Raw genomic sequence first — 22,656 nt, 5'->3', positions numbered from 1 at the left:
AGTGCGTGCAGTCGCCGCCTGTCCACATCACGAACCGATCTCGGACCCTGGTCATGGGTCAGTTCGTCGTGCAAACGGTCTCGTGCCGGTCTTCACTGTGAAGTGAATGTAGAAGTCACCGCGTCTTGGCATCTACACCGCGCCTTCCCCTTTCCCTTCCAGTTACCTTCCTCTCCTCAGCTCTTCTTCCCCTCCCACCTAACCCCCCTCCTTCCAGTACCTCAACTCTCTCAGCACTCACCACCACCATGCCCGAACTCGACGAGAAAGCCCCACCCTCCCCGCGCTACAGCACCACCTCGCAACCCAACCGGGCCCCCTTCGACACCGTTTCTCCTGGCGTTGCGCGCATCGAGGCAACCGCCGAGCACATCACGCTTGCCAACCGCGTGTGGATCTTCTTCGGCGTTCTGCTTATCGCCTGGGCCTATGGCTTGGATAGCACGCTCAGGGTCGCGTATCAGCCTATTGCGGTCGATGCGCTGAATGCGCATTCGTTGCTGGCTACGGTTACGGTGGTAAGGGCGGTTATCGGCGCTGCTGCTCAGGTAAGTGATGTGAACGACTTATGTTTTGGACTCCTTGGGAAACTTGGAACGCAAGCTGATTGTGTATAGCCTACGGTGGCGAAGATTGCGGATGTGTTTGGAAGGATTGAAGTGCTACTGGTCTCGGTTCTGCTCTACGTTCTCGGTAAGCAGCTGGCATGTCTTCACTCCCCTACTGTTTTTGGAATGGCGACTGCCTCCACGCGTCCCCTTCACTTAAAAGTCACTTTGCTAACACACTGCAGGCACGGCTATTGAAGCTTCCGCGAACTGTCCCGCTACGTTCGCAGTCGGCAGTCTCTTCTACCAGATCGGCTACACGGCCACCATACTAATCGTGGAGGTTATTGTCGCTGACACAACTTCCCTTCGCTCCCGCCTCTTTTTCTCCTACATTCCAGCTGCACCATTTGTTGTCAACACATGGATTGGTGGTGAAGTGCTTCCGATTCTTAGAGCGGGTAAGTCATGGCGTTACGGCTTCTGGGTCTGGTGTATCGCCTATCCCATCTCCGCTCTCCCACTTCTGAGCTCCCTGTGGTGGGTCAACCGCAAGGCGAAGAGGGCTGGAACCCTTCAGCATTACAAGACACCAGTTCAGGAGCACGGTGGCTGGAAGGTTGTCAAGGCACTGTTCTGGCAGCTCGACGTGATCGGTATCATCCTTGCCATCTGCGTCTTCGGCTTCATACTCGTACCTCTCACCATCAACGGGGGTCCCAACCCAACTTGGGACGAGGCAAAGTTCATCGCGCCACTCGTCATTGGAGTGCTGTGTATCCCCGTCTGGATACGGTGGGAGAGCATTGCGCCACACCCTATGGTCCCGTTCTATGTGAGTTGAAATCTACGATTTTGGCAACCGACAAGTGCTGACTACCTCGCAGCTGCTCAAGGACCGCGCCGTCTGGGGTGCGCTCGCTATTGCGTTCTTCCTGATGTTCGGTAAGCTCCAGCCTACTATCTCTTACTTTCATCATACTGACTACCTCCAGCCTGGGGCTGCCAGGGCGAGTTCCTGTTCTCCGTTCTTCGGGTGGCCTTCAACCAAAGCGAGAAGTCCGCGAATCGCATTGCTGCGCTGTACAGCTTCTGCTCCACCTTGACCGGCATCGTCGTTGGCATGGCAGTGTACCGTGTGCGACGCCTCAAGCCTTTCATCCTGTTCGGTACCTGCCTCTTCTTGGTAGCATTCGGCCTCATGATTTACTACCGCGGCGGCGTTGGCACCCACGGTGGCATTGTTGGAGCGCAAATCCTCCTTGGGATTGCCGGTGGCTTCTTCCCCTATGCTGCTCAAGCCAGCATTCAGGCCGCTACTAGTCACGAGCACGTCGCCGTCGTCACTGGCCTGTATTTGGCTACATACAACGTCGGTACTGCGCTCGGAAACGCAGTCGCAGGCCTTACTATGTCTCAGGTCCTAAACGATGAGCTTAGGGCACGACTCAGTAAGGAAGCAGCCGACAAATGGTACGCCAAACCACTCGATCACTTGAAGAATTTCCCGCCCGGCACGGCAGAACGCAACGCCGTTATTGAAGCATTCAAGGTCTTCCAGCGTGTGGTGTGCATCATCGGTGCCTCCGCCTGTCTTGGCCTGATCGTCTTTGCTTTCTGCACCCGCAACCCCAGGCTTCCGGATACGCAATCTCTGCCTTACGACGAGCTTCCTCAGAACGAGGTTGGAGATGATGAAAAGCATGGTTTGACAGGCACGTCTCAGCAACAGACGCCGTACCCGAACTGTGTGCCGAACGATCGATGATAATTGGTGGAGATCTGCGATCCAAGGACTGCAAGTATATGTAGATGTTCGTCCGGGCTTAGCGTGGCGTACTGGAGTGAATTTCGGTGGTCTGACTTCCCCAGCGGTTGTAAGTCAGAACGGTAGGAAGGTGGAATATGGCGAAGCGGTGATTCGGTCTGGAGACAGGGTTCGCTGTTGTCGTGCTTCGGGGATGCACACCGGCGGCTGTTTCTACGATCTACATTCGTGGATCTACATCTAAGATGTATAACGGTATATGAACAATATCAAAAGCTTCATACTTCCTCTTCAGGCGGCGTGACCAGCCCACCAACCTTCGTCTGTGTCTTACCCTGCCCCGCTGGCGTCTTCTGCAAAGCAAAATGCAGCACCATGTCCGCCGCCAACTCCGCATCATCATCCGCATCCACCGCCTTCAGTGACTCTTCCAGCCACTCAGGCGCCTTCTTCGCAAAAAACGTCTTAATCGTCTGACTATTCACAAATCGATCAAACTCAAAATGCCCCTGGAATGTAAGCACCCGCCCAACCTCCATCATCCCCTGATTCAAACACCACTCCGTACTCCCCAACACCGACCAGTTGCTCGGCAGCGCATCCATGTCTGGGATGACTACGAAGTCGCCGTGCACGAACTGCAACCTCATCTTCTCCGGGACTTCGAACCCTTGCTTAACAAAATCAGAACGGAACTTGGAGTCCATAGCCATCTCCTTCACACCCAATTCAAACCCCCGCGCATCGGCGTCAACGCGCACGCCATACCCCTTCAGCAGCGCTTGGCAGATTAATTGGTGTCCGAAACAGCTCCCAAACCACTTCAACCTCGGATGATCTCTGTAGGTGTCGATGATGTACTGTTCTAGCTGGTGCACCCAGGGGATGTCGTCGTATGCTGAGTTTATCGAGCCGGTTATGAGGATCAGGTCCACGTCGGAGAGGGTGGATGGGTACTCAAGTTTGCAGGTGTCGTATTCTGTACTCTTGATGATTGTTTGTGGAGAAGTACGTTTTGCGGCGGCTATAAGGAGCTCATGAAAGATTTGGCCGTAGCTGGAGGCGCGCTCTGTGGAAACGTTAGGGACGGGGATGTCTGTGTTGAAGATGGCTATGTGGAGGGTTCGCGCCATGGTATGCAGTTGATCCTTTGATCTCGTCCTCTTGGAGCTGGTCTTCTGGGATTGTTTGGATTTGGTCTTCTAGGATTCCTTAGAAAGTTGGTGGGTGGTTGTCAAGTTTGTGCTTCCGAATTTCTGTTTCTTCTGTGAGGTTGCATCGACATTCGCCATTCGCCGAACTCGGGAGAGATACCGGCGCCGTTAATAACCGCCTTATCTTGATAGTTGTCATTAGTCATATTGATCAAGTCTCTTGTAACACGAAGTCACGACTTGGTGGTTTCTGTCTACATGTAGTTTTCTCAGAGAGCAGTCAATTCTGAGTAGCAGATTCGAAAGCATGCTCGAATATGGTCTACCATTGGAGTCTCCGGAGTGAATACTGCCTACATGCTCGAGAACATACACAACAGGCATGACCAGAAGAAGGATGGTACGTATCTTCAGCTTGAGGACAGGACCAGGTGTTGATCATAGATCTATGGCTTACTTTGACGGATTGTGGAGGTTGGGCCGCGAGCTGGAGCAAGGATCCACTTTCAACTGCCGTTTTAGCTTCGTCAGGTGAGGACGCGAGAAAAACACTCTCGTCGACGCGTGTTGATCCCGTTGAGCACGCGACACTGACACAGTCTATTGTCCATCGGCAACGTTGTCATCGTACAACAGGACCGCCGTCGTCGACTCCTCTTCCAGGCCGTCCGAGTGTGCATCGAGAGTACAAGTCAGCACCCGCCATCGTCCCACCGTTCATTGTTTGCACAAAGCGTGCGCTTCTTCGACCTCATCGTACGATATGGCCCAGTGATCGGGCGTTCCACGCACGAAGCCCAAAGTCTGAGTATTGCAGTCGTTCTCGTCGAAGAGCAGTTCGTTCCTACCCCTGGCAAAGCCACAAAGTTACCGAAAAGCAACTTTTCGATAGTGCTGCGACGTATAATGGTCTTCACATGAGAACTCGGTGTTGACTTGTCGATCGCGATGTTCTTCCGAGGCTGAGCACTGAATCCACATTCGCTGGACACAATTGTCCTCGATGAAGGGTGTGGTGATAGATTTGAGAAAGCTGACTTGCGTTATCGATACCCCGCATTTCCCTTCTCCGCAAAGCACGCAGAGCCCCTGAGCGGCAACATCACCGGCGTTTAGGGCTGCCAGTATACCTTTTTCGAAGTACCTCCGAAGCTTTGCACCATAGGAACGGGTTCACGATCAGGCGTTAGGCTGAAGGAGCCGTATCCTATACGGCGAGCTCGGCACTTTTATATTAGTCTGCACGCAATGCCGTCACCGAATCCTCGCATTCGCGTTTACGAAGCCATCGCAAGACCTCTGTGATTACTCGGGATTTGGATGAGCAAGGCTGAACGATGAAGACGAACGTGTCGTTGGGCATGCTAGCCGCAAGCAGCACGTTTCACGAACCCAGTGCAGCACCAATGTAGGTACGAGTTGCTTCGATTCGTCCGGCAGTCTCACCGGTGGACTAACCATGGAAGTTCCTCATGACCTTCACAATTAGTGTTTTGGGCACTAAAGGGCCGCTCTCTCCGCCGTTCGTCCTTTGGCTGCTACCCCTGGTATCCCCAGATTGTAACTCGTATCCTTATAGGTCAATGGGCTTACCACCACCATCGAATGGAGATTTCCGAGTGACGACTCGATGCTCACGAATAGGAAATGGAGTTGATCTTCGATGCACGACCAGTGAAAAGCTGTTCTAGCCGGAATTTTCTGCGCTCACGGAGGTCGTAGGGATTTGCTCGTGAGAAATCAGTCACCTGAATCTACCAGGCCTTTGTCTACATGCCGAGCGACTTGAGGGAGATTTGAAGGTATTTGGCTCGTGAAGATACCATATCGACGATATTTAAGCCTGGTGTAAGGGCGGGCGTTGTTCTCCAGCTTGCCACCGTAGCAATCTATCCACTATTACTCGGCAGTCGAGACTTGGGCATCGTTCGTTATCATGAAGGTCGCCACTTTCCTCTCTCTCTTACCCCTGGTTTTTGCTGCTCCAGCACACCTTCAGAAACGCGCTGGACCTACGGTCGTTGCACCCTCCCCACAGGCCACAGTGCTCGGCAAGAGCGCCTCCAACATAGAGTCCTTCAATGCGATTCCCTACGCTCAGCCGCCGGTCGGACAGCTTCGTCTCAAGCCACCTCAGCCATTGACCTCCAGCCTGGGTACCATTGATGGCAGTGGCTCTGCCAGGGCCTGCCCTCAGTTCTTCTTCTCAGTTGATCCAGCGGCATTTCCCACCAATGTCATTGGTACCATCTTGAACACGCCGCTTTTCCAGGCCGTCTCCGATGCTGGAGAGGATTGCTTGACCATCAACGTACAACGACCAGCAGGTACAAAGGCGGATGCCAACCTCCCGGTGCTGTTCTGGATCTTTGGTGGAGGATTTGAACTGGGCGGGTAAGTATTCCTTGTAGATGGTATCCCTTACACACATGCTTATCAGTGGCCAGGACGGCAATGTACGATGGCACGTCCATTGTAGCAGACTCTGTTGCTCAGGGAAAGCCAGTCATCTTTGTAGCTGTCAACTACCGTGTTGGAGGCTTCGGCTTCCTCCCTGGCAAGGAGATCCTTGCAGATGGCTCTTCTAACTTGGGCTTGCTTGATCAGCGATTAGGTCTCCAATGGGTCGCGGACAACATCGCAGCTTTTGGTGGTGATCCCACCAAGGTCACTATCTGGGGCGAAAGCGCCGGAGCGATCTCTGTGATGGATCAGATGCTGTTATACAACGGAGACCACACCTACAATGGCAAACCGCTTTTCAGAGCTGGTATCATGAACAGTGGTTCAGTCGTGCCTGCGGATCCTGTTGACTGCCCGAAGGGGCAACTAATCTACGATACGGTGCGCACTATCACCGAAATGTATTTAGCCATCACTGACGTGTACAAAGGTCGTCAAGGCAGCTGGCTGCTCCGGCTCGTCCGACACTCTCGCCTGTCTCCGTCAAGTCCCTTACAACAAGTATCTACAAGCCGCCAACTCCGTTCCTGGAATCCTCAGCTACTTCACCGTCAATCTATCGTACCTGCCACGTCCGGACGGCACAGCGATCACTCAGTCCCCTGAGCTTCTGGTCGCATCTGGCAAATATGCTAAAGTCCCCTTCATTGTCGGGGACCAAGAAGATGAAGGCACGCTTTTCGGCCTCTTCACGCCAAACCTGACCACCACCCGCGAATTATCTACATACTTCTCGACTGTCTTCTTCAATAACGCACAATCTACGCAGATCGACCAACTCATCGACACGTATCAGACCATCACTGAAGACGGCAGTCCCTTCCGCACAGGGCTATTAAACAACTGGTACCCCCAATTTAAGCGCATCTCCGCCATCCTCGGCGACCTGACATTCACACTCACACGGCGCATTTTCCTCGAAGTAGCTTCCCAAGTCAACCCCGACGTGAAGTCGTGGTCCTACCTTGCTACCTACGATTACGGCACCCCGATCCTAGGCACGTTCCACGGCTCGGATCTGTTGCAGGTGTTCTACGGTATCCTGCCCAACAATGCGGCCAAGTCGATCAGAGGGTACTACTACAACTTTATTTATAATTTGGATCCGAACGTGGGTATTTCGCTGCCGAGTTGGCCACAGTGGAGCACGAGTAAGAGGTTGATGGAGTTCAAGGCGAACAGTAATGATCAGCTGGATGATAACTTCAGGGCGGATACGTATGAGTTCTTGAAGGCGAATGTGAACTCGCTTCGAGTCTGATTGATAGGGTATAGTTTTCGAGGCAAAGAAGGGACATGAATTCTACATTCTCAATGGAAGTGAAACCTTTCCAACATCTTCAAACAAACACTTGTGCACGCGAATGTCCCGTGGTGCTTCTATCGCATACGCATACGCCAATGGTCTCACTTCTTGGGCTGAGTGCAAGCTTCGTAGAAGCCGTGAGTGTGGTAATGACAAGTTCCGACCACGAAGTTATTCGCCTCGTTCCCATCCATGTGCTGATGGGTCCGCATGCCAGCCATGCTCTGCATGACCTGGCTCTTGAAGTACATGTTGTAGTTCGAGAATGCAAGCACTCGTATCTCGTCGACAGTAGCAAAGCGTGCGTAAGCATGTGCAACCAACTTGAAGAAACCTGAACCCACGCCAGCCTCCGCGATGATCTGTTCAATACGACCGTGCGTGAGAAGACGGATAAATTGAGACTGGAGGCCCTTGGCTTGACGGAGCAAGTGGATGAGATGGGTAACGAGGGCGTCAAGGAAGATGTCATCGCCGAGGACACTAGCGAGGCTGCAACATGAGAGTAGTTTGTCATAGCCTGCACTCATTTTACCTTGGGTAGGAACGACCATCTTGGCTTCGCCTACTTCGCCGGTGAGTAGGAGCTCACCCGTCAAAAGCCAGTGCTCGTACACGTCGAAATGCTCAACAATTGTCTCCTGCACACCGATAATCTGGTTGCTGTCGTATGCGAGCTCGTGGCATTGCCACAGAAAGTAGGGTGCAGTCAGAAGCGCTGGATTGAGATTGTACACCTTGAACTTAGGGTCTGGCAATGAGTCTGCGTGGTGGGCGTAGGGCACTATCAGCATGATTGAGGTAGACATATCCTGTGCCAATTTTCAACGGTGGAAAGGAGATTTAAATGGTAGACCAGGGTAATGGTAACAACGAACAATGCTCAAAGGTATATGAGGAACGCGGAGCACAGTGAAAAGTCGAGACTGTGTGTAGTACTAATTCATATGACGCATCTCGTAAATTGACAACATACGGCAAGTTTAAGAGCGGATCACTGTTGCGAGGCACGTACTGAGCAGCTCAGTCAATGGAGTCTGCGTCTGGCAGCGAACCTTTTCACCAAAATGCACCCTATTTGATTTTGCACAAAGCGGCCTGATTGTACCTTGAGTCGGTAAATGTCATCAATCCGATACCTATGCACGTCATGCTCTCGTGGGAGAAGGGAATGAATTACTTCGATACGATCCGACGCTCAAGATTAATCAAGCTTTGGTGGTTATGTAACGGTTTTCAGGATTTAGTTTACTGGGGCAGAGTGGTAATGGAAACCTCCGCGTCGTCACATATAGGCCCTTTTTGAGTACAATTTGATGCCGCAAGCTGTTGCTTGTACCTCTGAGTCTCTTGTAAGCTGTTTTTTTGAAGCTTGATTGCACATTCACGACATCTTGTTGGTGTTGCCAACCCGCAATCTGCTACTATGGTCAACACCGGCCGCCACCTTCAACCCCATCTTCAGCAAGCTGTATAGTGGTTGCAGGAATTTACAGACCCTGTGACGGTACTGAAGATAATCGGTATTGGGCAATGGATATTGAGGTTCACTGAAGTTGTATTGTACTCAAGCCGTATGGTTATATACTGTGAATGAACGGAAAGAAGAACTGACCGTGAAGCTGTTATGTTACTGATACTGTTTGAAGGAGTCTGGTCCAGTCGGTCCTTTTACACAACCTCATACAGTGCTGTAACATGACCTCTTACTGTACTGCGACAGACCCCCCTGAACTTGCTTCACTATTGCGACAGACTTACTTATGCAAGAATGAAGGCTTCTAAGTGGCTGTTTCTACCTTGGTTGGCATAATTGGTAGTCTGGTACTGTGGAAGGGTTGAGATTGATTGGTTGATTGATCTTGTGAGCTATATCGGGAATCGATCGAGACTATATAGTAGAAGGGGTTGGGGAAAGCAAACTGAACTAACCGAATGAGCTGGGCGGCCAGTGCAGCGGACCACTGGCAAACACTGCAACGGACTGCTGGCGAACAGGTACATGTCCTGCAGGGCAACAACGTGGTGAACGGCCACTGACAAGGGTGTCCGCCCTCATGAACCACGGTACATACCTACTGTACGCATCACAGTACCAAGGTCAGGAGGGTCTGCACATTTTTGCAAGGCCCGATAATGGCTCATATTGCAGCAGGGGAAGACAATACTAAGGTGTGGTATACCTGACCTGTGACACACTAGACTAGTGTAGTCTGCTACGGGTATAGCCAGACCTTGTACGGACCAATGATACCGCAACATCCTCCACCAACTGTCAAGCTGGGGAGGCCTCCGCTATTGCAGCGATTGCAGCTGGATGCGCTGGAGGAGTACCTACAAGGCAAGCCTAGCGCTTATCTCAAAGAGATGCAGGGCTTTTTATACAAAGAGTTTGATATAGAAGCATCTCTCCCAATTTTATAGCAAGCTCTGGAGAGGCTCAACTTCTCAAGAAAGCTGGCTACAAAGCGAGCGAAGGAGCAGAGCGAGCCACTCCGTTGTGTGTACAGAGCACAGATGGGTCAATACAAAGCGTATCAAGTTATTTCAATTAATGAAAGCACTTGCAAAGGGCGTACAGGCAATCTCAAGTATAGATGGAATTGCATCAAAACACCGGTTGCTGGCACATACAGCATCAGGAGGAGTGATCAATGGTCGCTTTTGCCTGCCATGACTGTTGACGGTTACCTTGATTACACACTTTTCCAAGGCTCAATTACGTCGGAGATCAGGTAGGACTTCCTCATCTGCAAGGTGTTGCCAGTCACAACACCAGGATCCTCAGTTACATTATTTAAAAATGTGTCAATTCACAGATTACCTTGCATTTATGTTGCAGTAGATGCAATAAATGAAGGTGTAACCGCGCAGGGCAGTCAGTCAGGGGGGGGGCACGCAAAGCAGTAAAATCGGTATATTGTGTTGTTCTTCTTGTTCTGTGATTGCCTCTCACCGGGTCCTCAGCAAGGTCTGTTTACATGACGTATGTCTCGTGCAGCCAAGGACAGAAGGTGCTTGTTGGAACGAGCCAAGAACACTGCACCAAAACACATGGTACACATGACCTCCTTACTTCATAAACCGTCACAGTTTGTGAGCTCTGTGCAATGGCTGAGGTGCAACAAGAGTACCCTCCACCATACTCTCCAGACTACAACCCTATTGAGAAGAGCTTCAAGCAGCTGAAGAGTTGGATGAAGAGGAATGTGGCTGAACAGGATATGTTTGACAACTTCTACTACTTATTAGAGTATGCCATTGAATGGGCAATGCGCAATATTGATTGCAGAAGCTGGTTCTGGATATGTGGTTACCGGCCAAAGGGATGGGCGGATGTGCAGGGGAATCCTGAGACAGTAGAGAATGAGGATAACTTTTGAACAAAGTATTGCGCAACCGGTTGAAGCTGGGGCAGTCTAGTCCTGTCAAAGATAGGATGGGAGGAGGCGGGCCTCCAGCCAATCAGCAAGGGCAAGAGGTCTGACCCCTGGGCCAAGCCCCTATCATACCTTCAGCTTCAATATAGATAGAATCAACCACGACGCCTACAAAAGACCTCCATTGCTGCACCTTGGTTCCAACTGTATCACCAGGAGGTTCCACTATCAGCAATTTGTTTCAATTTGACCCACAAAAGCAATTAAATAATTCTGGAAATAATTAGTTGGATCGACTGGGTGGTTCTTTCACCAATTTGGTAAACCTGTGCGCAGTAACCAGCAGGTGTATGGGTGGTTGCGGTAATCTTTATCCTCACGTTGCCAAGTGTCCTTGATAACAAGAGCAGTTCCAGCACCCATAGCTTCGGCAGCTACAAAACCAGCCAGACCTTCTTCCTGTATGACTGTCACTCTACGAGCTTGCGGCTAAGAGGAGCGAGGCGGCGGCACTGGCAGCTGCAACATGGTGACAAAGTGTTCGCTAGCGGTCCGTTGCAGTGTTTGCCAGTAGTCCGTTGCAGTGTCTACCAGCGGCCCGTTGCAGTGTTTGCCAACGGCCCGCTGCACTGATAGTCCAGCTCATTCGGTTAGTTTGGGTTGCTTCCCCAACTCTTCACTGCTATCCCCTTCTACTATATAGTCTCGATCGATTCCAGCCAATAGCTCTCAAGATCAATCAACCCAATCATCTCAATCCTTCCACACAAAGTCTTCAGGAAGATAAAGGTTGATGTCTATGTAAAGCTACTTGCTGATGTTGCAACCAACTGACTTTGCCAGGTCCTTCAGCGCTTCAAAGTCAATGCAACTGCCCTTTCAAATACGTTTGACTGGCCTATTGCGCTTGTTAGTACCTTTACCGTGCCATAGCTCTGCTGACAGAGTTGCCACTTTGACGTTGATGCGGCGGTCGATCTGGCTGACAACAACCTCATCAATACACTGCCAAATAGCTGTTATTGTGAGGTTGTTGAGCTTGTAATTGTCAAAGGTGTCAGCAGCTGATTGTATAGGATACTTCTCCATCTCCCCAAAGGTTGCGCTGTAACAGATGGTAGCAACGACCTCATGCTGGCACTGTAGAAGGATTGCTTGTTAGTCAATTACAGCCAGAATAGTACTATTTAGAGACATTGACATTGCCGGCGTCCTGCCAAACGCTAAATCACGTGTTTCAACACCATAGTGGTCAACAATCGACCTGATCTGGTTGAATTGATTGAATTGAGATTTGCAATCAATTCAATCAATTCAATTCCCCAATCCTATCTTTCAATTCAATCAAGCCAGTGAGGCAGGACTTGATTGATATACTTAGATGAATTGATTTGCTTAGGTATTGAGTAAGTGTGGGGGAGGGCAGAGGGAGGGGCTGGGGAGAAAGCACATGACATCAGCCTCGGTCCTGAGTGGGCTCATGAGTGGGCCTCTCAGACCTAAATAGGCATAGGTACCAATCCAATCTTCCTAATCACCAATCAAATCAAGCATCTGACAAGATGTCTCAATTCAATTCAAGCCGAGGGGTCAGAATTGATTGATTTGATTGTTGACAACTATGGTCGACGGTATTTTGAAAATCACCCGTAGTCATGTAATCAACGAACGGGCTATTGAGAGAGCTGCGTAGGACCGTAGGAAGGGTGAGAGAGGATGTTCCAACACATACCCAAAGCTATTGAAGGTGCATTTGGTGGCTTCAGATATCTGCATAACGATTGACAGTCTTGGTAGTGAAAAGTGTAAAATTCGTGACGTAGACGGCCACTGGACGTGCTCAGGTCGGACGCAACCACACTCAACATCGCAAGAGTATCACCGCATCAAGGAGTGCATAGCAAGACCAGGACATTTGCGATGCAAGATGTGGACATGATAGCCGACTATGGCTATAATACAAGGGTGTTATTTCCGGTCTGGTCGTTGATGCGGGGAAGCTTTGGAGCTGTTGTCCTCACCTCTGGAGGCTCTCAATGCCTCAATAATCACATACAACACTCAAGATGTTCGCAGCGCGTTCAATCGTACGTTCAACTCGACGCATCAGTATACAATCCGCATTACCTCAATCATATCTACGACAAAGCCCGGTTCGCGCCCTCACAACCTCGACGAAGCCTCGCAATGCCTCGATAGCACCAGGCCAGACTGTAAATCACAATGATCATACCGACAATCAGTCAGTCACCGCCATGGGGTTGACTACCTCTGGCTTGCGCCTCAAGATTCGCAAATACCCGACCTTCTCTTCGCTCGAGGAAGAGCGTATGTATCGAAAGCAACATCTCGCCGCAGCGTACCGCATCTTCGCAATGCGTGGCTTTGATGAGGGTGTCGCTGGTCATATATCCGTACGAGACCCGATCCTAGAGGATCATTTCTGGCTGAATCCGCTGTCCACGCACTTCTCTCAGATCAGAGTGTCAGACTTGATCCTGGTGAATGAGCAAGGGCAGGTTGTGGAAGGAGATCAACCAATCAACGCTGCTGCATTTGCCATTCACAGCGCACTGCATAGGCGGCGACCTGATGTGCACGCAGCGTGCCATGCGCACAGCGTGTATGGTAAATCTTGGAGTGCTTTTGGGCGAGAGCTCGATATGTACACGCAAGATTCACTGAGGTTCTTTAAGAGTCATGGTGTCTATAAGCAGTTCGGTGGTGTGGTTCTGGAAGGCGATGAAGGCGACAGGATTGCAGATGCTCTCGGCGATGGTAAAGCAGCTATTTTGCAGAACCATGGTATCCTTACAGTAGGACAGAGTGTTGATGAGGCGGCTTTCTGGTTCTTAAGCCTGGACAAGACATGTCAGGCGCAGTTGCTTATCGATGCTGCAGCCGCTGGTAGTGGGCACAAGCCGAAAACCATACCTGAGGAGGAAGCTGCCGAGAGCTACAAGCAAGTAGGTACACCAGAAAAAGGGTGGCTTGCGTTTCAAGGGTATTACGACGAGGTTCTTGCGAGAACGGGAGGTGACTTCCTAAATTGAACGCTCAATTGATTACCCAGCTTTGGTCCACACACTCTCTCCATCTTTCCCATGCAACGCTCAATCACTTCACAAGTCACTCTTGGTTCCGGATACCATTTGAATATTCGGTTGTATTGTCGTTCGCCCCATCGTGATGAGCAGGCAATCCATGGGCTAGTGCGAATCTGGCACCAATGACGTACATTCTGAGGTATCTTGTTTGCAAAACATCAACACAACAGAAGACTTCACACAGCCACCGATTATGGGAGCCCAAAAGAAGGATGCGAAGTCCGAGGAGTCTAGCAAAAATGGGGTGTCTGAAGAGGAGGCGCGGAAGGAGTCGTCCAAAGTCGCAAAACTAGCGACTGAAGCACAGAAGAAAGCCACCGAGCTCATGGAAGCAGCCACGGCTGCCAATGACCCCGAAGAACGCCAAAAGCTTATGGAAGAAGCTCTCGAACAGCATATCCAATCGAAATCTCTAGGCAAGACAGCAAAATATCTGCGGTCAGGTACATTCCAAGGCATGGCAGTTGGCGCAGGTCTCGGTATCGCACCTGGCGCATCTTTAGGTGCCATCACAGGAACATTGGTCGGTGGTGTTTCTTCGACTGCGTTGGGTGGGCTAGGTGCTGGCATTGGTGCCGCTACTGGTGCGCTGCACGGTCCATTTTGGGACATGAGAAAGGGAGCAAGCAAAGGGATTCAGAAGATCACAGGTAATCTGCCAGGTTGGAAGGCCACTGAGAGCCAGAAAAAGCAACTTAAGAAGATGATCGGTCAGGTCAACGAGCAAGATGCACCCAGCAAAGATGAGCTGGAGAGTTGGGGAAGTGAGAGTACCAGCGATGATCAAAAAGAGACCTTGGAGAGCGCAAAGTCGGCCATGCCGTCAATACCCTCCACGGAGGGTTCAGATCAGTCTGAGAAGCAAGAAAAATCTACAAGAGAAGAAAACCAAATAGGAGGCGATCATGAAGAGCTGTCGAAGCCAGAAGGCTCTACAAATGAGGAGCGAAAGGGACTGCAGGCTGAGAAAAACGAGTCCAAAGACGATGTGCGAGAGATCCACGGCGATTCGCATAATCAGGACGAGAGCGAAGGGGCAAAGCATGCCGATAGTGTGCAAGAAGAGTCTCAGGAGATTCGATCTACCTACAAGGACGCCGCAGTACAGACTGAAGAAGGTCGCAAGAAGCCGCGCAAGTTGCAGTCAAGGTCAGACAACGGCAACACACCGCCTACCAAACCAGCCCCCACCAGGAAGCAGCCACGGAAACTCGAGAAGAGGTCAACATGAACTCGCTCGAGCCATCAAGCCTTACACAGTGTTTTTGCGACTTTGCATCGAGGTGCTTCGCTTTTCGGTTGTTGTTCAGCTTTCGAGGGCCCAAACTGGACACAAAGAGGCTAGGAAATCTCAGGTCAGAGCCTTCGGGCCGCCCTTTCACAACGTCCCTTGTTGACCTTCTGTTGTAGAAGCACAATGCTTTGAAGACATAGCACATCATAAGACGATTAGAACCCCACAACATTTTTTCAACCTCATTTCTCAACTCATACTACTCCGCAAATCAACCACCATGGATTACAACATGACGTCTAAGAAGCTCGAATTTACTATCGAGAACGCAGAGTTCCGCTCTGTTTGTGGTGATATGCACGCTTATAGAGATGCCGCTTTGATGGACGCACACATTGCAGACCTTCCTTTCCACGGTCGAAATGACGAAGTCATGGCTGTTAAGCTGATAAAGCCTTTCGACAAAGATAGGGATTACACACTTGAGTATCTCGGAACGCACTTTTACTATACTGGTGTTCAACCTGACATGTCCGCTCTCACCACGGCAGATCGACATTAAAAGAAGCGAAATAAGGAGATGTTGAAGTTCGTTGAGGGCTTATGAGGCTGGTAGGATCGACGAATATCGCAAACTGTCCCCTTGAAGCCCAGCTCGGGTGCCAAGGATTACTCCGGATACAAGTACGGAGAGCTTGTCGCTGAGTGTCGGAAGCGGAAGATCATGCGTGGTGGTGACACAGACAGTTCGTAATCGCTTGATCCAAGACGATATCAACGTGAGACTAGGTCTGCCGCGAGATCTGGTGGTGTACTACGGAAAGGCCAGCAGGACTTATAAGCATGAAACGCCCGCAGAGCTGACGGACAATGCTGAACAGGAGCAGACCTAGATATACTGCTGTCTTATATCTGAATATATGCTTCTGAACTATGGCCAAGTGATGAAGAGAGATGTAATAGATCTGATAAATTATGCAATCTAGCGTCTGCGCTCTACTGCTTGTTGCGGCTTCTATATATCCGAGATGGGTACCTCTTTACAAAACAGATGAAAACTTAAAATGAATCTGCGAGTATTCTACTCATGTCGCGCTCATGTTCGTATGCCTCCTCGTCAACTCGTTCTCCAACTCCTGCCTCTCATCAACTGTCAAATCACTCGAGGCCTTGCCTATCTTAACACCCAAGAACATAAGGATCAGACCAGCGCTCGATAGCGCAGTCGCGAGCCAGAAGGCGATCTTGTAGCTCTCTCGTAATCCCCTATCTTCTGTCTCACTCACTGCCAGGTCTGCGAAACTCAAGAAAACAGCGATGCCAAGGAACAACAGACTGTTCATGAAGGCACCTGCCAAGCCTTGTCGATTCTTGGGCATTGATGTTGTAATGAAAATATTGCTGACGTTGTATGTAATGTCGATTCCAAGGGTAGCGCAGAGCATCGATGGGAATACGTAGGCCCAGTAGTTGAACTTGACCGGTAGGATGGCGAATAGAAGAGTGCAGAGGATGTACGCAGTTCCGCTAATGAGAAGGAGCATTCGACCGGGAAGAAGGTGGAGAACCAGACCTCCAACAGTGACGAGGATGAGACCGCCAACACACATTGGTGCGAACCAGGCAGCGGTGAGGAGTGGGCTGGCGCCCACGACTTGCTCGATGTAAAATGATGCGTAGAAGAGAAAGATACCGAATGTACCGTACTGGAAGAAGAGGGCTATTGCAAGCCATTTCATACCTTTGACATGGAACATATCCCCAGGTAGAAGTGGTTGTTCGGCGACCCAACCCTCGATGTAAATGAAGGCGCCCAGGAAGATCCAGCCGAGGACGAATGTGACCGGGATGTAAGGTGTGGCCCAACCTTGTGGAGCGTGGCTACCGTCCGTGAGGGCAAAGATGACCAGGACGAGACCCGGGACAACGGTTACCAGCCCCAACCAGTCCATCTTGACACCCTTGCCATGCTTATCCTCGGGTCTGTTTGGGATACAGAGGTATGAAACCATGCCTACAATGGCGAGGATGAAAGCAGCGATCCAGAAGAACCACCGCCATGTCGTGAATTGTGCGGACACACCAGCGAAGAAGATGCCGGTGAAGAAGCCAACAGGCGCGAACGCGCCGTAAAGACTGAAGACGAGGTTCTTTCGCGGTCCTGGACGGTACTATTGCACATTAGCTTATGGACTCCTTTGACATGCAAGGCTGTAGGCTTACAATGCTACCCAGAAGCATGATGCCAGATGGCATAAATGCTGCAGGACCGAAACCTTGGAGTGCTCGACAAAAGATGAGCATGATGTAATTCTGGCTGAACCCCGCAATAATTGTCCAGACCAGAAGCCATACAAGACCACTGACAAAGACAATGTACCCGCCATACATATCAGCCAGTCGGCCGGCTGGTAGAAGGAAAGCACCAGTGACCAAAGAGAAGACACTAGCAGGCCACGTCTCCGCTTGCTTTGGGATGTTGAGCGCGGGAGTCAATGATGGCAGGAGGATGTTGAAACCAGAGATGAGGTACTCGGCAATGAACATCGAACCAAGGAGAGCGAAGCAAAAACCAAATTCTACCCATATCGACTTGAAAGTGGCTGGCCTCTCTCGTCCCAATCGTTCAATCTCAGAAGCGCTGTATCCTCCTCGCGCCTGAAGAGGAGAGCCATTCTCGAAGTCCTTTGAAGTGGTCATGACCGTTCAACGAGATGAGGGTGACACGGATGGCTGATCTGAGGATCTGAGAAATCAATAAATCTAGCCGTGATAGAGGCTTGAGGGAGATTGCTATCAAGAAAGAGGTGAAAGCTGAAGCCAAACAACGTGTGATGGGCGCTATCACAGCTGTCAATAATGTAGTCGCTGTTGGGATATGATGGCCGATAGTCGATGTTCGTATGACCAGTTCAGGAGTTGAGGCTGACTTGGTTGCTCAGGGCACCTCTTTCTATAGTGTGGCAATCGGCCTCCGTGACGACCGCAGTATGACTGGAGTCCAACGTGCACAACATTTCGGCTGAGAAATCCACCTTATAAAGCCACCACTGTTCTATTGCGTCTGTGACGTTCGCACAAATGGTGGTGACGAAGTGGAGCAGGGAATGCAAGAGATGAGGCTTGGCTTCCCGTCCGGCTTAGCGTGCCCAGGGAGAACGACTGTCCGAAGCCAAAGGCGACGCAAACAGGTCAAACGCACAGAAAACGTCTAAGCCGTACCTTTGTCAGCGAATGGGCAGCTCTGAGTGGTGGATGGATCCGAGGATCGCGACTTTGGCCGATCCGCCCCGCCGTACAGACATTTATCCCCAGCGTTTTCATGGCGGAATCAGCGGCCAACGTGGACTTCTGGAGACCGTTAGCATAGGGCGCGCAACAACAAACGTCAATAACCTGAGCATATCTGCATCTTCCAAACAATCTACAGCCCCTTACGGTCAATACTCGACATACCTTGCATGGCGCTTGTCCAATGAACTCGACATTGCTCAACCTACCCACAAAAGCCTGTCATAACTGTCGCAGACGTCGCTGGAAGTGCGACCGCTCTTCACCGGTTTGCCACAAATGTCTCTCATCCGGTACCGATTGCCTGGGATATGGAAAGCTCTTTGTGTGGAATCGCGGGGTCGCGAGTCGGGGGAAGATGATGGGAAAATCGTATGAAGAGCGATTGTCGACGAAAGAGGAAGCCAAGACTCACGATGCACCTGCCATCACATGGGAATCTGATCTTGTTGTCGCACAATCACAACCAGCGTCCTCGGAGCCCGCGGACGGATCGCCAACCGAAGATGCAAAGAATGAATCCGCTCTCAATTCAGAAGCTGAAGAAGATGCCACAGCGATGGTCCTCCACCGACCCTTAGTCGACCCACTGGTCAACGATTTAGACCGTCATTCGCGCTACTATCTATATCATTTCGCGACACAACTATGTGAGGACATGGTCGTTTACGACATGCCGGGGCAGAACCCTATCCGCGATCTCATACCTGCGACATCTGCGTACCCGTTACTGCTGCACATCATCGTTGCCAATTCGGCCTTCCATGTTTTCAACATCTCACGCAATCCAATGGGTCAGTCAGCATATCAGGCGCAGCAAAGCTCCTGTCTTGTCGCATATTATCAAGCAGTCAGTCGGTTCGGTGGACCACTTCAATCCTCTTATCGAGATGCACTGACAGCCAAGACTAATGCACTCTCATTACTAGCACAGAACGTGGCTTCTGTAACTGCATCCAACATCGATCTGGTCTTGGTTACTATTCTGCTCTTCGTCAATTACACCCTTGTGGAGTCTGGAAAAGACAAGTGGAAAGTGCACATGGATGGTGCGCTGTCTCTAATCAAACTCCTGGGTGAACCACCTTATCTGCAACAACCGATGAGCAGACTGCGTCTAACCATTCTCTCCGATCTCTTAGTTTTCTACGTTCTGGGTTCTACATTGTCATTCTCAACGATGTCCAAGTTCGTGCCGGACACTATTGACCTAGAGCCGATCTTACGCTACGCAGAGACGAACAATTACCTATCATGTCCTGCACCTCTCCTTCGCATCATGCTCGAGTCTTTCGAGCTGCCAGACTCCCGCGACGGAGCTTCTGGTGACTTAAGAGGGCACATCCAGGAGCAGGTGGGTGTACTATTACAACGAGCGCTCGACTTCGATCCTATCGCTTGGTCTTGCGACTTTGAACCTGCATCACCGTTCGAAGACCTCAAACAGCGTGTGCGTATCGCTTCTGCGCATCGCTCTGCTGTGTGCATCTACCTAGCTCGTGTGCTGCCCTGCACTCACCCACTCCTCGATCCTGCGAGCGATACGGCTCTTGTCAACTTGACAACCCTTGCCAACGACGTCGTTCATCACATCTCACACCTCAAACCTGGTGATGCAGTCTTCAAGTGCATATGTTGGCCCTTGTTCTTGGCTGGTGCCGAGTCCGAGGATCCTACACAACGCGAGTGGATCATGAACACGCTGGACATATTGTACAGCGAGATGTACTGGGGTTACTTGCACACAGTCAAGAGGGTGCTGGAAACCATTTGGCTGTGCAAGGATAGAGCAGAGTCAGGCGCGGACAACTGCTGGGTTGACGAAGTGAAGGAGTTGGGCACCGACATTTTGATTGCGTGAGCATGGTCTCCAGAGCTGGTCTTTTAGACTCGGCTTGTGCGCAATCGAGAGTTCATTCCTTTCTGAAGCACAGCCTTTCGCCACCACTGCTGACCTTACCGAATGAAGCAAGCCTTCTAATACCGAGCACATGCAAAATGCACCCGAGTCGTCAGATACTGCGGCGCGGTGGTAGCCATGCTGCGATGCGTCACGCTGGTCTTCGGTAGTTTGCAGCGTCACGGCACTATCGACTTGCGCTTCAAAAGCTTTCAGAGCACGTGGCAAAACATCAAATAGAATACCGACAAAAGATGATAACATCCGGCATTCAGCGTTGCATGTGCGTGGCTGAACTAAGATTCCAAGGTCTTGGTAGTGGTGGGGTATTACGCTCGACTTCATCTAGGCGCAACTCTCCTGTGATGATTTACACTCGCCAACAATCGCAAAGGAATACTGTACTATTGAAGCACAGACACCTATAGCAGTTCCGCATACGTACATTGGCTGTGCGTCACGCTTATCGCTTCCGCCTTGACAGGCACTAGCTCCAGGCACATCCGTCCTAGCAATGCACATCATACTCTCGAGGCTCGTGCTAGCCTTTGCGGCTACGAGTGCATATCGATGGGCGCCAAAAAAAATCAACACAATTTTCCGTTTCCATCAAGCTCCAATTGCGGGTCAGGACTTTTCAGGGGTGAAACGACACCACGTCGCAGACCAGGTACCCCTAAAAATAGCACTAAGGTATGCCATGCAACTTTTGACATCTTACCTCCACTTCCCTTTCTCAGCTTGCGATTCGACACTGCGTGGCTGTTTCGACTGTTCCTGAGTAAATGAGCGGATGGTGGGCAGGTACGATGCCTAAGGCCTTGAAATTATGGAGCAAGAGCATCGATGCGTCGCTATTGCTACAAGATGTCGCGCTACAGTTTCCGTTGGAGATGTATCGAGGCTTTTCCCCTCTCACACTCGTTTTTTAGTTGCGTTGAGCTGTTTGATATCCTTAATACGCATCTTAATTCGTCGTCAATCGAACACTGCACCCAGGAGGGATTCGCATTACTATCATTATGTATCCGTCAGCCTTCTTACAGTCGCTACTACTTCTGAGCGTACCCTACATCCCTAACGCATTCGCACAAAGCCTCTACGACTCAGTCACCGATCCCACAAAGCGTGCCGAGTTCGCCCTCTCGACATTGCAGATTTGGTACAATGCAGGCACAGGCCTATGGGACACAGCAGGGTGGTGGAATAGCGCCAATGTCATGACCATGATTGCAAACCTCGCACAGAGCGACCCAAACAATGCGCAACTGCAGAACCTCGCAACGAGAGTGTTTGCGAACACACTTTTACAGGCGCCTGCGAAGAACCCACAGCCCGGTGTTGAGAACGAGGCAAAAAGGAGGCGAGATGTTGATCCAGGCAATGGCACCTTCACACTGTTACTCAACGACACTGGCACGGAATCTGGATACTCGAAGAGTCTCAACCCGGGAGGTATTCACGAACCAATCACAACATTTCCCACCGATTGGGACGCCGATGATGGCCAGTACGTCGACATACAAAGCCTACCTAGCTTCGCCTCAGAATCGAAGGACGCGGCTACCCAAGCCGCACTCGCCACATCCCCAAATCCCGAAGACTGGCTTGACGGCTTCTACGATGACGATCTTTGGTGGGCACTAGCCTGGGTTGGCGCTTACGACGTGACACAGAACATTGAATACCTCCAGCTGGCGGAAGGCATATTCGGTGAAGTCACCAAAGCCTGGCCAACGCGCTGTGGCAATGGCGGCATCTTCTGGTCCTGGAAGAAAGATTACATGAACGCCATCGCTAATGAGCTGTTCCTGTCGACCGCAGCACACCTGGCAAACCGGGCTGAGAACAAGGATACCTATATCGAATGGGCGGAGTTAACGCTGAAGTGGTTCTTGAACAGTGGAATGATCAACGAGCAAGGCACCATAAACGACGGTTTGACAGAGGGCTGCGAGAACAACGGTTACGTGAGTACCTCCACAGTCTCTTTTGCGCAAACACAGACTAACAGCTTTTCAGGCAACGTGGTCCTACAATCAAGGCGTAATCCTCGGTGGCCTCGTCGAGCTCAATAAAGCCGCTCCAAACGAGACATACCTTCCTCTCGCCGCGAAGATCGCCAAAGCCGCCATCACTGAGCTCTCAGACGACAATGGCGTCATTCACGATGGCTGTGAGCCCGGGTGCGGCGGCGATGGAAACCAGTTCAAGGGCATCTTCATGCGAAACCTGCAGCTTCTGCATCAAGTAGCGCCGGATGATGTGTTTGCTGATTCGATTCGTACAAATGCTGACAATATTTGGATGAACAATCGGGATGAGGAGCAGGGGAATACTTTGAGTGTGGTTTGGTCAGGGCCGTTTGTTAGTCCGGCAAATGCGAGTACGCACTCGAGTGCGATGGATGCGCTTGTTGCTGCCATCTCTTTGTGACCGGGAAGTATAGATTGGGTACCACGGAGAGAGGTGGTCATGAAGTAATGATTCTATTAACGACCGGCG

At 50.9% G+C, this 22,656-nt stretch overlaps 10 protein-coding genes across 10 annotated transcripts; 7 read left to right on the top strand and 3 right to left on the bottom strand.

Annotated features, from left to right (window-relative positions):
- Positions 1-248: 248 nt before the first annotated feature.
- BU25DRAFT_467289 (siderochrome-iron transporter Sit1) lies at positions 249-2,793 on the top strand (the record flags this gene model as incomplete). Its single annotated transcript, XM_033710708.1, has 6 exons — positions 249-548; positions 618-693; positions 794-1,383; positions 1,436-1,493; positions 1,544-2,232; positions 2,593-2,793. 6 exons carry the CDS (start codon positions 249-251, stop codon positions 2,791-2,793), a joined length of 1,914 nt encoding a protein of 637 aa, XP_033562760.1.
- A 21-nt stretch (positions 2,794-2,814) lies between these two features.
- BU25DRAFT_448012 (uncharacterized protein) lies at positions 2,815-3,561 on the bottom strand (the record flags this gene model as incomplete). Its single annotated transcript, XM_033709571.1, has 2 exons — positions 2,956-3,561; positions 2,815-2,923 (listed from the first exon to the last, which is right to left on the bottom strand). Exons 1-2 carry the CDS (start codon positions 3,447-3,449, stop codon positions 2,815-2,817), a joined length of 603 nt encoding a protein of 200 aa, XP_033562759.1. The 5' UTR covers positions 3,450-3,561.
- A 1,845-nt stretch (positions 3,562-5,406) lies between these two features.
- Positions 5,407-7,216, top strand: BU25DRAFT_467287 (lipase 3 precursor; the record flags this gene model as incomplete). Its single annotated transcript, XM_033710707.1, has 3 exons — positions 5,407-5,864; positions 5,918-6,314; positions 6,364-7,216. The coding sequence occupies 3 exons, from the start codon at positions 5,407-5,409 to the stop codon at positions 7,192-7,194; spliced, it is 1,686 nt and encodes a 561-aa protein (XP_033562758.1). The 3' UTR covers positions 7,195-7,216.
- A 124-nt stretch (positions 7,217-7,340) lies between these two features.
- On the bottom strand, positions 7,341-8,033 carry BU25DRAFT_339544 (uncharacterized protein; the record flags this gene model as incomplete). Its single annotated transcript, XM_033702778.1, has 1 exon — positions 7,341-8,033. The coding sequence occupies one exon, from the start codon at positions 8,031-8,033 to the stop codon at positions 7,341-7,343; it is 693 nt and encodes a 230-aa protein (XP_033562757.1).
- A 2,316-nt stretch (positions 8,034-10,349) lies between these two features.
- BU25DRAFT_457864 (uncharacterized protein) lies at positions 10,350-10,622 on the top strand (the record flags this gene model as incomplete). Its single annotated transcript, XM_033710147.1, has 2 exons — positions 10,350-10,492; positions 10,535-10,622. 2 exons carry the CDS (start codon positions 10,350-10,352, stop codon positions 10,620-10,622), a joined length of 231 nt encoding a protein of 76 aa, XP_033562756.1.
- A 2,037-nt stretch (positions 10,623-12,659) lies between these two features.
- Positions 12,660-13,674, top strand: BU25DRAFT_366433 (arad-like aldolase/epimerase; the record flags this gene model as incomplete). The annotated part of the gene is made up of 1 exon (XM_033703848.1): positions 12,660-13,674. Exon 1 carries the CDS (start codon positions 12,686-12,688, stop codon positions 13,670-13,672), a length of 987 nt encoding a protein of 328 aa, XP_033562755.1. The 5' UTR covers positions 12,660-12,685.
- A 222-nt stretch (positions 13,675-13,896) lies between these two features.
- On the top strand, positions 13,897-15,099 carry BU25DRAFT_38111 (uncharacterized protein). The gene has a single exon (XM_033704219.1). The coding sequence runs from the start codon at positions 13,920-13,922 to the stop codon at positions 14,955-14,957; it is 1,038 nt and encodes a 345-aa protein (XP_033562754.1). The 5' UTR covers positions 13,897-13,919; the 3' UTR covers positions 14,958-15,099.
- An 820-nt stretch (positions 15,100-15,919) lies between these two features.
- On the bottom strand, positions 15,920-18,092 carry BU25DRAFT_366429 (MFS general substrate transporter). Its single transcript, XM_033703847.1, has 2 exons — positions 17,184-18,092; positions 15,920-17,131 (listed from the first exon to the last, which is right to left on the bottom strand). The coding sequence occupies exons 1-2, from the start codon at positions 17,658-17,660 to the stop codon at positions 16,046-16,048; spliced, it is 1,563 nt and encodes a 520-aa protein (XP_033562753.1). The 5' UTR covers positions 17,661-18,092; the 3' UTR covers positions 15,920-16,045.
- BU25DRAFT_38115 (uncharacterized protein) lies at positions 18,049-20,389 on the top strand. The gene has a single exon (XM_033704220.1). It carries the CDS (start codon positions 18,436-18,438, stop codon positions 20,110-20,112), a length of 1,677 nt encoding a protein of 558 aa, XP_033562752.1. The 5' UTR covers positions 18,049-18,435; the 3' UTR covers positions 20,113-20,389.
- Positions 20,390-21,173: 784 nt separating this feature from the next.
- Positions 21,174-22,587, top strand: BU25DRAFT_430846 (glycoside hydrolase family 76 protein; the record flags this gene model as incomplete). Its single annotated transcript, XM_033708626.1, has 2 exons — positions 21,174-22,121; positions 22,174-22,587. The coding sequence occupies 2 exons, from the start codon at positions 21,174-21,176 to the stop codon at positions 22,585-22,587; spliced, it is 1,362 nt and encodes a 453-aa protein (XP_033562751.1).
- Positions 22,588-22,656: the final 69 nt, after the last annotated feature.

This window comes from Macroventuria anomochaeta (assembly GCF_010093625.1).
Source record: "Macroventuria anomochaeta strain CBS 525.71 unplaced genomic scaffold BU25scaffold_13, whole genome shotgun sequence".
NCBI lineage: Eukaryota > Fungi > Ascomycota > Dothideomycetes > Pleosporales > Didymellaceae > Macroventuria > Macroventuria anomochaeta.
Note: the sequence above shows the minus strand (reverse complement) of the source record. Positions and strands in the feature narration are given on the sequence as shown.